We start from the raw sequence: 14545 nt of genomic DNA, 5'->3' as shown, positions 1-14545 counted from the left end.
TAGTGTTTGTATTTTCCAACAGTTATAGCTTTGAACGGTATTTCGCTCGACAAGCCTCAAGGCCGGACGGCCCATCGTAGATTTGTCCTTCAGCAATTCGCGTATTAATCTAGAGAATGAATCTGTTAGCTCCTCAAAATACAGCCTGGACTTATATCAGGTAGAGTTTTCAACATACATGGTGCATTCCAAGCTGTTCCACCCTCTGTACTCCAAGCAAGCGCATGCAAGTCTTCGTTTCGTCAGCCAAAACTATGGACCTGTCAGCATCTTTACATTCGCAGCAGTATATCAAAACTCGTCCTGATTTACTCACTTTGTAATGTCCTCTTCACACCTTCAACTCCTCCAGCAGCCAGTCCCCACAGTGGTGGACGTCCAATACCAACGCCCTTTGCGCCCAAACACAGTGCTTTCACAACATCTGTCCCTCGTCTTACACCACCATCTATCCAAACCTCGACCTGATCAAAGACTTCCGGGCAATACTTTCGTATTTCGAGCAGGGTATGCACGGCAGGCGGAGAAGTGTCGAGTGATCTGCCGCCATGGTTTGAAAGGATGATTCCCTTCACCTGGGGCCGATGCAAGGAGGCAATATAGGCATCCTCGTGCGTTTGTACACCCTTGAGTATGACAGGGAGTCTAGTATGTTTCGCCAACCATGCCAGGGTTTCTGCCCAGGTAAGAGTCGGATCCATACCCGCAAATACTTGCTTCTCGCGGTGCTTCAATGTTTCCGGCGACGATTGCTCAGTGAGTTCGTCGATGACATTACCAAAGCGTTGATCGTCCTCCCTTTTGCCCATTACGGGGGTATCAAGTGTGAGAGCAATAAACTTGATCGCGCTCAATTTGTTGATCCGGGAAATCATTGCCTCACTTTTGCTCCGGTCATCATTCACGTAAAGCTGCCACCCGAATACTTGATCCGATGAGGCATTGGCAACAATTTGCTCTGGGGTCATTGATGCGCTATTTGAGATTATTTGTAGCGCCCCAATACTTCTGCATGCCTCGGCAATACCTGCTTCACCGGATGGATGACCCAGGCGAGCTTGAGCGGCCGGGGAGACATAGATAGGCAGCGATACCTGCTGCCCAAGTAACATTGTGTCAAGATCGCACTCGCTACAGTCAATGAAGACGCGAGGCCGTAGGATAATTGAGCGAAATGCTTCAGTATTCCAACGCTTGGTGATTTTATCGTCGGCAGCAGAGTAGTAGTATGCCCACGCCTTCTTGTTTACTTTTCTCGTCGCAAGCTCCTCGAAGTCGTCCATATTGAGGAGAGTATGCATTGGTACATCCTCGATGGCCTTCTCAGAATCAGTTGGCTTCTGTTCAGGTTGAGCTATAGTTGTTGGATCCACGTCCCCGAGAAGGGCCTCGGGCTCAAGATTCCCCTCGAGGGTCCCTTCGGGGTGTACTGGATCGTATTCTTCCGTTGCATCTTTGCCTGCAAGATTCAAAATCACCTTTGCCCCGCCTGGGTGCTGAGAGACAAAATCGGTCACCTAAATTAGGTATTAATGCAAGTATTCTGGCAAGACATGAGACAAGGATTGGTGCTTTTACATCGTAGACCTTGCCGTAGAGAATCACCCAGCAACTTTGACTGGTATTGTGACGAGCAACTGCGACTTAGTTAGTTGATCTTTTCCATAATCATTATAGAAAATTACATACCTTCAGCAGCGTCAAATATCTTCCCCATCTTTGAAGACACTTGTGTTCAATCGAGGTTATGACTATGCAGAGGTCAAACACTTGCGACGGAATGTAACCAAGCCCTACTTAAATGTTTCTCAGCTCAGCGGACACTGCCGAGCCCACCGAAACTCCAAATTGATTGGGACATTTTACTCGTGGGTTCTCGGCCTGGATGCTTTATCGTATTGTATTTGGACCAATGATGGTCGAGGTTTTAGTGAAGATTGGGGATTTTTCCAATTGGATGTGCGGGGTATCGGCATAAACGCCGTGAAACCCCCCCCAACTTTGTACTTTGTAGATGGATGGGATATATTGCAATGCGAGACTAGTGGGAATAAGAGTAACCCCCACTGTTCTTCTCTACAGCTAATTGAAACAAGCTCTCAAGTATACAAGAAATTGGATTGAAGAGATATGAAAGAAATAATTATCGAACACCATAAAAACCCCAGTAACACCCAGTCCGAATCCGCCGCTCCAAGATGATCAAATGGGAGAAAGAAAAGAAAGATAAAAAAAAAGAGAACAGGAGTTGGTATAAGAGTACATGTCTCCAAATATAATATTATCATTACCAAATAATTTTTGTTTCTTGCGTATCATTAAACCGCATCCACTGGATTCTCTCCATAGCCGTTGCTCGCATGTTCGGGGCCCGCCCCATGCATGCTAGGACCATTGGACATACGTCCAACAAGCTTGTCCATTAGCTCATCTGGCGGCATCAAGCCGTCAAAATTATGTGGCTGTTGTGTCTCGCGAGAAACAGGAACCTGGTGTTCTGTTTGGAAAGGGATGTGATGGTACCCGCCGGCGTTGACATCGCCGGGAATGGAGGTGGAGTGCGCTCCCCACGATGCCTGGCTATGGCTGAGATCATCGAGGGATTGTGTGCCAGGCCCGAAAAACCCATCAAGCACGCCGTGGCTGTCGTGAATGTTGACACCATGCTGTTGGGAGGGGACATATTGGCTGGCATCGTGGCCCATATTATAGCCCAAGCCTGGATGAGTGAGGGGAAGGCTGTTCATATTCATCATCATCGGTCCGCCACTGCTGACACTCATACTCGTGGATTGAGACGTTTCGGGTGCGAGACTAGCAGGGAAAGAGTCTAGTACTGAGCTCACAGCGGTTTTATCACCCAAGCTGTCCTCGGCTTTGGTGATGGCAGTCATGAAATCGAGATGACCAGACGAATTAAAGATATTAGCCACATTATCGTGGGATTGATGGTACATAGGCCATTGTGTCTGGTGGTGGACCTGTTGCTGATTGAATTCGTGAGGTTGAGGAGCTTGATAAACGCTCTGAGAGGGTTTGTTGAGAAGAATAGAGTCGAGAGAGAGAGGAGGGAGATCAACGCCAGATGATTGCCGAGGGCTATTAGTTGTAGTTCGGTCAGGAGGGGGAATTAAGCGGCGCCAAGTGGTTGTACCAACTTCACCAGGCCGGGTCTGGCGGAATTTCCAGACCAGAATGGCCATGCGCTCACTTTCATCCCCAGGGTGGTCTTGGAATTGAGTTGATAGCCGGCGCGAGCTGGAAGGAACCGCGCGGAGCTCCTGTACTGCAGACAGAGAGCGGAAAAACCGACGAGTACGTTCATCAGTGGCATGAATAGACTCAGGCTGTCCAGAATCTTCGGCAATGCGCTTGTCTTGGGTCAGCTCAGTGAAGAGCTTGGCCCACCAGGATGATTCAAACAATGGTTTGACCTTGGTGGACTGAGGCTTGGGAAGATCATGATATGTTTCCCAAAGTTCCCGGCCCTCGTCATAGAGTCGAGTACTGCAGGTCCAGTTGTCCATTTGGTTGATCATCAACACGTCCCCAGCAGTGGGGTGACCAAAGTCGAGATCTAATTGAATACCGAGTCGGGAGCCAGAAGGAGGGAAATCAGTCATCAACTCCAGGTTCACTTCCAACATAATGATATCACAGTCCAGAGGACCATTCATCTCATCAAGGGTCGAGGCCAGCTGAGGGAATGATGTACGCCATCCACTGACATCTTCCAATGGCATCGGCGAGGCAGGGTGATGAAGATCACCTTGGAGACGTGTGTATGCGTGGAGAGCCTTTTCGATACGGTTTGCCTGTTGTGGAGCACTAACCCACATATCAAAACTGAAGCCGTGGATGCTCTTGGTGCCAGGTTCCTGCATAGCAGAGCCCATCGTGTAATGAGGGGAGGCAGGTCACTAGCGTAAGACTGCATCGACCTCATAGGATCATGATAGTTGGTATGTGCGTGACCGTAGTGAGTAGGCGCCGTTGTATGATCCATGGATGATCTCCATTTAGGAGTAACAGAAGTTTGGGAATGTCCACTCAGCCTGTCACCAGACTGCTCTCTAACTAATCGCTCCCCTGTGATACTTGATTAGTACGATTCATAGGAAGATGACGGACCAGTGAGCTCACAATCGGGGTCTCCTTTCAGGAAAGAATCGAGGACCTGTAAATGACTCGACACTTGCTTGCGAGTCCTCCTCTTGCCGGTCAACTTGAAGATGTATTCGGCAATCAACTCATTCCGTCCATACGACTTTCCACGTTCCGACCATTTTCTCCGGCCCATGGGAGGGTTTGCTTCAAGCGCTGGATATTCCGTTAGGTCTCGTTGATCTACTTTTGTATATCGAAATCTGTGAACTTACCCTGCTGGAATGCATCTTCCAGCTCATCAGACCAAACAGGTTCACCATCCTTGCCAGTGTCACGTCGAGGACGTGCCCGATATTCCATATACTTTTGAGACTTGAGGTAGCTGCGTCCGCGTCGAGGAGCTACATTAGGTCCCACTGAATGGAGACGTCGTAGTTTACGAGCATGAAGGCGAGCAGCCACTGCCTGCTGGTGAGCTAGGCTGGGGGCGGCAACAGGCTGTGCAGCCGAAGGATGGTGGGGGTATTTGAAAGCGAGCTGCTGGAGATGGTCATCTCGGGCAGTGGGATCCCCATGGGCGAAGCTATCTGAGTATGACTGAACGTTCCCAGAGGTATTTTGTAGAGCCCGGTCTGTGTGAGCTCCAACAGCCTCAAGGGACGGCTGGTTCTGAGGCACTAGGCAGTCGGGTTGCCAGTCAGCAGCCATGACAAGCGTACCAAGTGACGGCCTTCTCGAAAAGAATGACGAATTCCAATGAGGATTGAATTGAGAGGGACCGTCAAATGCTTCCTGCCTGGCAAAGAACGCAGCACAGTCACAAACACAACTACCCAAGAACGCAAGCGGGTGGAAGAGAATGTCAGGACCTGGGAAAGAGAATGTGAGAGCGAGCAAGATGGTGTTTATAGGGAAGCATAACTCCCCTGGGAGAGGGGTGTGTAGTCCCAGTAGCAGCATTGCTACGCCAGGTTTGCTTTGCCTGCACCACGACCCTCGAACGCCATGTCCATACTCCTAGGCAGGACCCAGTCCTGGCCATCGCGCGTCCAGACACTGTGTGGAGAGCAAAGGACGGCTGCCATCTGTCCTTGCCGCGACAAATCAGGAGTCAAGAAAGGGTACGATATGAAGGAAGTGTTGCAAGATGCAAGGGATGTTGGGGATGCTGGAGCAGCACGATCCAGTAACAAACGAGTCGGAGATTTTGCGCTGCAGGAAAGTCACCTTCGCCTGACTATCATGATACTGAGTATCGACAAACAATCGTCAGTGACCAGTGACAATTGGTGGCCGGAAGGAATGCTGGACATCCAGCGACGCTGCTCATTTGCCCAGGCCAGAATCAGGAATGTTCACCCACGGCAAAGCATCATTGGAATGTAGGCCAGTGATCGACTCTCGTTTCTCACCACAAAATAACTCACGACCCTTCAATCCTAGTGGTCGCGTGGAGAAGTGTGGATGTGAGAAAGAGACCAGGAGGGAAGAAGGGAAGTGTACAAGGAGGAAAGCATCGCGGACTAGGGCTGAGGGGCTACCAGCTGCACCTTTAATGGGGAGCAACCACAAATGAGGGGACAAGAAAAGAGAAAAGGCACATTAATGGCACGAGGGTCTTAAAAAAAAATCTGCAGGACTAAAATTGACAGCCGCAGGAACGTGTTCGGGGTATCTTTTTTCTGAGCGCAGGTACAAAAAATAAAGCACAAAAGCGTATGCAAGAAATCGTACATCGTCTTCCTCCACCATCTACGCAAGGGATGCACAACCGGCCAATCCCAAGTCAGTGTTTGCACCCTTCTTGCAGGGAGGACAGGGAAAAGGGACGCGACCTTCATGCTTCCTCGTCCTCCTGGGCCCCTACGGTGAATTTCCTTCGTCCGCCGCCCATCATCTGTTGGGCCTTGACACGGTCCACCTGTTCCCCTACCTTTTTCTCTATCTTCGCGATCTCCTCCTCGGGATCGACAGCCTCCTCGCTCGCGAATTCCAGAACCAGTCGACGACCCAAAAGATGTGTGTTTTTCAACGCGTCCATGGCATTTTCGGCTTCGCGAGCACTGACAAAGTCTGCAAAACCAAAACCACGAGCTGTGCGGTCGAACTTCTGCGGAACACGCACGGACCGAAGTTGACCATACGCACCGAAGAGTGATCGAATATCCTTCTTGGTAGCTTGGAACGGCAAGTTCTTGATGATGATCTTGGTCCGACGAGCTGCAATCTTCTTGGCAGTATCTTCGCGTCTCCGCTCCTCGGCAGCATCCATGCCCTTATGAGAGGCACGAATGACGAGCTCATGCTGGTCGAGTTTATATCCATTCATGGCAGCAAGTGCTGATTGTGCCTGGGCCTTGGTTCTGAATTCTGCAAAACCAAAACCCATACTGAGGGTTTGACCAGGCTTCTTCGGGTCGGGCTTGGTCTTGATACGCCCAGTGACAAAGCCATCCAAAGGTCGGAAAACTTCAAGGAACTTCTCGTTGGTTGTCGAGAAATTGAGATTCTTGACGAAAAGCGTTGATGTCATGCCAGTATCTTCTGGCTCGTCGGCTGCGAATGTATCGGAGGTAGAGAATCCTTGACCCTTGCCGCGGACCTCGGGGGCGGCAGCCTTGGGAGTAACCGATGGATCGAACAAATCTCGGGGTGCTTTCTCTAGGAAAAGAATCGAGTCACCGAGTTTGCGATAAGCAAGACCTTTAAAAGCCTTCTGTGCCTGATCGGGTCTTGCGAATTCTACAATCGCAATAGTACCGCTAGGCGGCATGAGGAGCCGGAGAATCTGTCCATAAGGCTCAAACAAGCTCCTTAGCTCAGCAGACTTCACACCATAGGAGAAATTCTTCACCAAGATTGCGGTGTTTCCACGTTCGCGACCTTTGAAGGCGTCGATGTTAACTCCATTCGATGCGAAGTAAGCTTTTGTTTCTTGAATGACATGCGTTTCAGCATGGGCTTGCTTGACAGCTGCATCGGAGGATGTAGGGTCAAGAAGATCCGCTTTGCCAACTCCCAATCTTTCCGCAACTGAAGACATGACAGCATCGGCCTACCATACATTAGCTCAAGTTTCGTGTAGAGAATGATGGAATATACTCACATTCATGTAAAGGGAGTTCCAACTAAATGAGGAAGAAGTAGCACCTTGTTTACGTTTGATCTGCTTTTGTTTCTTCAAAGGGAGCTTCGACAATTCATGATCGTCAAGCTTATACGTCTTCTTGGCAGAAGCGGCAAGAATATGCAGTAGTCGGCCCTCAAAATGCTTTCCGTCGAGGGCTTTGTAGGCCTCAATCGCAGCATCAGCATGAGCGAATTGAATATAGGCAAAACCCTTGCTCTTCTCATAGCGAGTATCAAAAGCTACGTGAACCTGGGATTTCATCAGCATTGGGTCATTAAACAAGATATGACAACTTTGTGCAGGTGAAATGGTTGAGGCGCTCTTCAGATAAACAAGAAGCATCTACTAAAATCTCTTGACCTGTTGACATCATTTGCTTTTGCATCGGATGTCCCTATCAGGAAGATCATCATGCGAGCGATTCACCAAGGCATCCAGAGGATGTTGGTGCGAATGAAGGGAAGTGGGGAACGGAAAGAAAAAGAAAAGAGACTAACCTCCTCGAGTTTGCCATATTCAGCAAAAAGCGGCTGCAAGTCCGCATCAGTAGTATCGTAAGCAAGATTTCGCACAAACAAACGAGCAGAATCACGAATGAGCTCAATATTCTTATTTTGCTCCTCGGTTGTTTGGGGTACATCTTCTTGTTCTTGTTCTTCATCTTCATCTTCCTCATTGTTAGTAGTAGGTTGAGCAGCAATGTCAGCAATAGCCGCGTTGCGTGACTCAGGTTCTTCGACGCTGGGGCTGCGAGCTTTGACCGGTTCTTCCACCTTGTGGTCATCAAATTCGGCCTGCTCATCCTCGTCGAGAAGACCCAGAAGACGGCTTGTCTTCGATCGAAGCCAATCAGCGTCGGAGACAGCAGCAGTTTCGCCTTCTTCCTCTCCATTTTCTTGGTTATCTGACATGGGGGTATCCACGCTTTCATTTACTTCGTTCTGGTCAACAACCAACGGCTTGGGGTCCTGGGCATCATTTTTGAGATGAGGGGCTTCCTGAACACGGGCTTTCTTCGGGTGAGAAGGTAGCTCTTGGGTGGCACCCTTGTCCTCAGTGGGCTGATTACTGGTAGAGGCAGGCTCTTCGACAGGATTAACCATGCCGTCATCGTTTGCCCAAGTGTGAGTCTTGGAGGTTTGCATCAGAGAAAGATACTCCTTCAGCTTGGGATCCTGGGCCTTGCTATCTTCCTCTCTCTTACGCTTGAGCGCGTTGTCCGAGGCCGAAGTGTCATTATCCATACCCCGCTTGCGTGTCGGGTGGAATTTCTCTGGTTTAGCATCAATCTACAGAATGGTCAGTCTCCAGACCAACTGAACTGGTCAGCGTGGGGCGGCAAGAAAGAAGGGAAGGGAAGACCAGAAAGGAAGAAAAAATTTTCAAGTCCGCAAAAAGATCCACATACCGGCCTGGCAATGTCTACCGAAATTTTCGACATCTTCAAAAATGTCCTATTGAAGTATTTGACAGCTTCTTGAGCCGCATCATGGCTCTTGAAACCGACAAAACCCATCCGCCTTTTTGGTAGGACATGGGCGTCAGTGACTTGGAACCGGGCTGCAAAATGATTGCGAAGCTGATCATTGGAGCATGACGGTGGAAGTCCACTGACGAACACACGAGTGTTCTCCATCTTGGCCTTCAGCGAAAGCTAATGCAAGCTGTAAGAAGTAAATGGGACGGTAGATAATTTTACTTGAAATATTTCTTTTCGGATGATCTATATATCCGGTCCGATAGAGACCCGCTATCGAAGCTTGCTATTAATGGTAGGCGGTGACGTCTTTACAGCAATATGTGTATGCACCGAAAGGCGGTCAGAGGGCGCGACCCGATCCCATCACGCGCAAGCATCACTGTTGTCAAAAGCCCCTCTCTGTCACTCAAACCGATTTCCCTTGGTAAAACTTTTGGCCCACTGCTTCCCAAATACCGAAACTATGACTACCGAAAAGAAGGACAAGATGGAGGGTAAGTTACCACCGACAGGAGCTCACAATGTGTTTATTAACCGCGGGACACAGCACAAATCAAGTCTGTGGATATGGTAGGGTATATCGATCGTCGCATTCAGAATTCTAGCTCTGACATCACTCAATAGACGGAAGATATGCAACAGGAAGCTATTGCCCTTGGTATGTAAAGCGGCTGAGACTGTTGCGCACGCGCCATGACTGACCAACCCCAGCGATCGAGGCAATGGAGAAGTACCACATTGAGAAGGTATGTCTTTCACAGGCCTAGAATAGACCTTATAATACTGGCAGGTAGCTGACATTGATTTTCCGCAGGATATCGCCCAGTACATTAAAAAAGAGGTCCGCTCTTTGCCCGCCTAATATCCCCGCATCATCGCTGATAACCCCTCTAGTTCGACTCGCGGAAGGGTGCTACCTGGCACTGCATTGTCGGTCGTAACTTCGGAAGTTTCGTAACTCACGGTCAGCTTTGAATCTGCGGCTCCAATTTAGCTATTATATACTAATTTCCCTGCAGAGACTAAGCACTTTATCTACTTCTACCTCGGACACTGCGCCATCCTCCTTTTCAAGACCCAGTAAAGGGCAATCAACGCCAAGAGGAACAGATTAGGGAACACCCCCCCGAGAAAAGCCTCGCAAAATACCATTTCTAGCGACCCATTTGATCTTTGCCTTACAACCTTGGTCTTTCTTTCCCTCTTCACTCAGCGCTTTCTTAAGGGGGTAGTTCGCGACACCCTGTATATACTGCTATAAACCAGTACCCAATCTTGTCGAAATCTCATTTAGAACAGCTGATCGGCTCTTTAACCGGTAGGACATGAGATCTCAATTGTATGGTAATTTGGTTAGATCTTTTTGAGTAGTTGTACATACCAGATCACATGCCCTCACGTGCCGCCAAGCAGCCAAGCCACAGACAACGTCCCAAATGCCGCTGCCTTCAATCCGTTGCCACAGGTGAACATCAACCCTTCACTATCTTTCCTCGTGTAATCATGGCATTCTGTATTACGTTCGGCACTCATGGTACGTGATTGACACTGGTTGTGTTTGATTGGGCTTGCGCAGCTACATATATATAAACACGAGTGGGGACTTGCCCTGGCGCTGAGGCTCGGGTGTTTACCCTTGTGGACACCTCCGCCCATCTAGATCTCGATATACTGACCCAAAGCCACAGAGTTCACGGGCATGCTCGAGGGCTACGAGCAGGTGCGCGCCTACTGTTATAATTGTGAGTAAACTACTGACGCTACTTTCTATCACCGGAGTTTTACCCCCCTAGCCATCAAACTAACATAAGTTCCCCTTTGTCAAGGCCAACATTGGAATGGACATTGCGTTACCAGATGGTATGTACTATATCTATCGGAGCTCAAGAACTCATAAGTTAACCATTTTACGTAGGCCATTTTTCACCATCTGCTTTATTGTATGTCCTTTGATTATCATTGTGGTGCCCTTTCCCGCGGGGACCTGACGAGATGACTAACATCACTATGACACAGCCTGTGATCCCGCTCGCATTCCATAAGTACAAAGTAAGTGGCTTTTTGGGCATGGATCTTGTCCAATTTGTTGCTTGAAGTTTCTGAATATTGAAATTAACATCTGACTAGGAGGTACTATGCTACACCTGTCGCGTCAGCCAAGACCTTCGGTAAGCCACACCTTGTTGACTAGTCCATATGGATGATCATAGTACCTAAACGAGTATATCTAGTGACCGTCCTGATATTACACCGGAAACAAGACCACCACCGCATATGGCATGGGGTCCACAGCCACCTCCGCAGGCGTACGGGGGCTACCAACAACCTCCACCGCAACAGCAGCACATGGACTATAAGTGAGTATAGAGCAGTCTTTGTCTGGCGAAGATGCAATTGTGCAAGCATTTTATTCGTTTACCTTGCCGGGGAATGCCCACGACAATACGATAATCGTGGGTACATGCTCATTTGAAACCGGTCAATCAATTCGGCGTCAAGTTTTTATGGCTTGCTTTCCTTTCTGTTCCTTTCCTCTGATATCACCAAATATTTGTTTTCTTTTGCCTAGATATGCAATTGGAGTTTCTTTTGTCTAATCTTAGTCGCGCTTTCTTATGGGAGTATTTTATTAAGTTCATATTGAAGAGATCAAAGAATTAAAAACAAGGGTATTAAAAAACTCCCAAAGCAGATATCCAATTCCAATGCGAAAGACATAATTTATCGTACCATCATATCACCCTCATTCTTAGAAAGAAGGCTTTATTGCCTCCTTACTCTTCTCATTCACTACCTCTGTCGGCGTCGCAATACCAGAGGCCTGAGTCTCATCCGATTTGCCGCGGTAGACAGTCGGTTTCCGACCCATAAGGTCAAGGAACATCATGCGCGAAACCCGAATGATACTCTCGCGGCCTTCCCATACCGGGAAAATAACGACACCAAACAGAGTGCAGAAAAGCCAGATTAGACCAACAACGACCCAGCCTGTAAAGAACTTCTTGCTGAAGACATATGAAGTTCCGTACATTGGGATCGGCCAAAGAATTAGGAAAGCGAGAGCAAGGAAGACAGTAAGTGTCCGCGAGTACAGTGCTGCACGATTTAGTTTGCGCTCTTCTTCTGCTTCCTGGGCAGCGGACGCATCGTTTGCTTCACCGGGAACAAGTTCCAGATCAATGTGTGCTTCAGCGGCGACTTCTGAGTCGTCAACCTTACGGATTGCGCGCATGGACTCGTAGTCGTAGTTCTGTTGGCCAAAAATGAAGGTGATCAATGGCGAGAAAACGACGGGGCTTAACAGTGCAGCTACGTTTCCGGCCAGCATAGGGTAACTAGTGAAGTCTGTTAGAAATAGTGTTCGTAGACAGGGAAGGGAAGATACATACTTCGCTCCTGTGGTGTCCACGGTCAGAATACCAGACTCTTTCTTTGCAGTCACGAGCCATGCAATCAATGACACTGCAAGTCCAAGAGGAGGTGATACAGCAGCAGCAATCCAGTTCTGACCCTTCCAGAGAAGAGTCATCGCACCCGGGAAGACCGCTGAAGAAATGATGACACCCATAAGCAAGTAGAGATACCCCATACCAATACCTGCGTAGTAAAGGCCCGTTGCAAAGCCTGCCATAACGATCGAGAAAACGACACAGGACATGTGCGAGATCCAAACAAGTTTCTTGCCCTTGGCACTGGGCTCGATGTAGGCCTGGTAGATATCGTATGTGAAAATGGACGAAACAGCGATCAGCTGCGCCGAGAAGGCAGATGTAACTGCCATGAAGATCATCAATGTAGTGGCAACTGCACCACTGTAGCCGAGGAGCTTGACCGCAGCAAATGGCAAGACAAGACCCGCTGTGACGTCCTCACTGCTCATTCTCTGTGAACCTTCTAATGCTAAAGCAGAGATACCCATAGTGCTAGCGCAGAGCCACGGAATAGCGAACCAGCAAAGACCACCAATAACGTATCCAGGAAAGGCGTGGACAGGGCTTGCAGCGATGGCTTTGTTGTAGTAACCGTTGTCGAGGAACACAGTTCTAGAAGTATATCGCATGTCAGTACCGTGATGATTCATGAAGGAGACTCCGAATTAGACTAACCCAAAGTTGCCAACTAGGTTGATGATCCAGAAAATTCCTCCCTCCCTGGAACGCATAGTAACATAGCTTCCCTCGGCATTGCCCTCGACAGGATGTCTCTTCGCAGCAGCAACAAGAGCATCATAAACCCGACTCGGCGAGCCAAGCTCAGCATTGGTCGCGTAAGCCGAGAAAGCAAAGAGGAAGATGATGACCAGAATCACCACAGTGTGCAGATAATCTGTAATAAAAGTAGCCTTAATACCTCCAAAGAGGGTATAAAGGACGACACCGATAGGGAGCAGGAAACAAGCGGCAGCAGTGTGGACTCCGGTGAGGGAAGTCATGACCGCAGAGCCACCGGTTAACAACATGGCTGTAACGAGGATGTTCGTCATGAGACAAAACACGATGAAGACTATGTGGACTGTTGTACCGTATCGTGCCCGAATCACTTCGAGAAAGGTGTGTGCGTTAGGTGCTCGGCGTTTTAATTCGATGGCGAGGGTTGCGAAGAGGAGGATTTGTACAGTTGCTCCTATATACCGTGAGTACTCCATTAACAACAACCGAATGAACTATGTTCACTCACCTGAAGCATAGAAGAAGGGACCCGATATTCCATATTTATACGCAACGGCTGACGACTGCAGCAAAGTCGCCGCCCAAGTCCAACTACTAACGACAGCAGCAGCAACAAGGCCGGATTTGACGGAACGTCCAGCTGTTGAGAACATTTCGGAGGTTTGCACTTCATTCTGGTAGCTGTAGTAGACAAGAATTTTAGTATTTGTTCAAGAAAAGACGAGTGTATAGTCAGTAGAATTGAAAAATAAACTGACCGTTTCAATGCCCAAGTAATAAAGATCATGAGCAGAGCGAAAGCAAACCCTAAGCCGATGATAATGCCATACCCAAATCCTTGGGATAGAGGCGCAGTGAAAGTCGTTTCACCGGCAGCCATCTTTGGTGTGAACCACTAGCAGAAGGTACTCCAGTACTAAGTATCAATAGAAAGACCTCGGGCTAGAAGGTAGTATACTTCGACAGCGAGAGAAACACCAAGAGGTTTGTTCCCCAAGGATGAATAGAATAGATGTGGAATACGGGAAATATGAGTGTAGGTCGATGATTTTGTTCTCGAATTCTTGATTATAATCCCATTTGTACAATGTCAATTATCGAGAATCAGGAAGAGCCGGTCTTATAATAAAGATCTTGAAGGGCAGAGGGTTTCGACCTCCGAACTCGCTCATCTTCAACCCAGTCATGAACCCTGCCGTAGTGCCTGAGCTTAGATAGGAACATCAAAATACACGACCCAGTATCTGGTCTAGATAAGACCTACCCTTTGCTCTCGTAATGGCATAGGAATTGACCGGTGGGTAAGTATACCCGTGGGACTAGGGCTCGGGAGCCAACAGTCTTCCCCAGAAGTCCTTTGTACATACATATTCTCTCCTGCTAAGCCTGACTGATGAATAAGATACAAAATTCTCTTCAATCAACGACAATTGGAGGTACAGGCTATCGCGGGCCTGGCTGCAATTCGACGGAGTGCAAGGCTTATCAGTTGCGCTTTTCTTGGCTCCATCGTGGAATACTTCGGGGGACGATGATTGGTGCAGAGATGGAGATGATAAGAAGGACCTCCCGAAAGTGGAGTCTGGGGTGCTTCTTAACACGACAATAAGGTCGGTTAACATTTTGTCGGAGGGTGGTGCATCGGATAAATCCGTTGTA

At 48.6% G+C, this 14545-nt stretch overlaps 8 protein-coding genes across 8 annotated transcripts; 3 read left to right on the top strand and 5 right to left on the bottom strand.

The window, feature by feature from the left end:
* Nucleotides 1–22: 22 nt before the first annotated feature.
* N7469_007828 (FMN-dependent alpha-hydroxy acid dehydrogenase) lies at nt 23–1717 on the bottom strand (the record flags this gene model as incomplete). Its single annotated transcript, XM_056646746.1, has 5 exons — nt 23–109; nt 179–252; nt 317–1517; nt 1579–1637; nt 1690–1717. 5 exons carry the CDS (start codon nt 1715–1717, stop codon nt 23–25), a joined length of 1449 nt encoding a protein of 482 aa, XP_056498297.1.
* Nucleotides 1718–2318: 601 nt separating this feature from the next.
* N7469_007827 (uncharacterized protein) lies at nt 2319–3896 on the bottom strand (the record flags this gene model as incomplete). Its single annotated transcript, XM_056646745.1, has 1 exon — nt 2319–3896. One exon carries the CDS (start codon nt 3894–3896, stop codon nt 2319–2321), a length of 1578 nt encoding a protein of 525 aa, XP_056498296.1.
* Nucleotides 3897–4102: 206 nt separating this feature from the next.
* Nucleotides 4103–4815, bottom strand: N7469_007826 (Conidiophore development regulator abaA; the record flags this gene model as incomplete). The annotated part of the gene is made up of 2 exons (XM_056646744.1): nt 4103–4320; nt 4380–4815. 2 exons carry the CDS (start codon nt 4813–4815, stop codon nt 4103–4105), a joined length of 654 nt encoding a protein of 217 aa, XP_056498295.1.
* Nucleotides 4816–5112: 297 nt separating this feature from the next.
* N7469_007825 (uncharacterized protein) lies at nt 5113–5493 on the top strand (the record flags this gene model as incomplete). The annotated part of the gene is made up of 1 exon (XM_056646743.1): nt 5113–5493. The coding sequence occupies one exon, from the start codon at nt 5113–5115 to the stop codon at nt 5491–5493; it is 381 nt and encodes a 126-aa protein (XP_056498294.1).
* Nucleotides 5494–5944: 451 nt separating this feature from the next.
* On the bottom strand, nt 5945–8873 carry mrd1 (RNA-binding ribosome biosynthesis protein MRD1; the record flags this gene model as incomplete). The annotated part of the gene is made up of 4 exons (XM_056646742.1): nt 5945–7162; nt 7214–7486; nt 7735–8526; nt 8646–8873. 4 exons carry the CDS (start codon nt 8871–8873, stop codon nt 5945–5947), a joined length of 2511 nt encoding a protein of 836 aa, XP_056498293.1.
* Nucleotides 8874–9180: 307 nt separating this feature from the next.
* On the top strand, nt 9181–9801 carry N7469_007823 (dynein light chain DYN2; the record flags this gene model as incomplete). The annotated part of the gene is made up of 7 exons (XM_056646741.1): nt 9181–9211; nt 9265–9287; nt 9342–9375; nt 9429–9463; nt 9532–9558; nt 9612–9681; nt 9737–9801. 7 exons carry the CDS (start codon nt 9181–9183, stop codon nt 9799–9801), a joined length of 285 nt encoding a protein of 94 aa, XP_056498292.1.
* Nucleotides 9802–10220: 419 nt separating this feature from the next.
* Nucleotides 10221–11078, top strand: N7469_007822 (rhodopsin family protein; the record flags this gene model as incomplete). The annotated part of the gene is made up of 7 exons (XM_056646740.1): nt 10221–10251; nt 10406–10459; nt 10544–10577; nt 10633–10657; nt 10734–10766; nt 10845–10885; nt 10949–11078. 7 exons carry the CDS (start codon nt 10221–10223, stop codon nt 11076–11078), a joined length of 348 nt encoding a protein of 115 aa, XP_056498291.1.
* A 388-nt stretch (nt 11079–11466) lies between these two features.
* Nucleotides 11467–13766, bottom strand: N7469_007821 (sodium:solute symporter family protein; the record flags this gene model as incomplete). Its single annotated transcript, XM_056646739.1, has 5 exons — nt 11467–12052; nt 12107–12760; nt 12824–13340; nt 13395–13567; nt 13645–13766. 5 exons carry the CDS (start codon nt 13764–13766, stop codon nt 11467–11469), a joined length of 2052 nt encoding a protein of 683 aa, XP_056498290.1.
* Between the last annotated feature and the right edge of the window lie 779 nt (nt 13767–14545).

The sequence above is a fragment of the Penicillium citrinum genome (genome assembly GCF_028827155.1).
Source record: "Penicillium citrinum strain IBT 23319 chromosome Unknown utg000007l:1.0-2040159.0:1.0-2041076.0, whole genome shotgun sequence".
NCBI lineage: Eukaryota > Fungi > Ascomycota > Eurotiomycetes > Eurotiales > Aspergillaceae > Penicillium > Penicillium citrinum.
The sequence above is the reverse complement of the archived record's forward strand: the minus strand, read 5'-3'. Positions and strand labels throughout refer to the sequence as shown.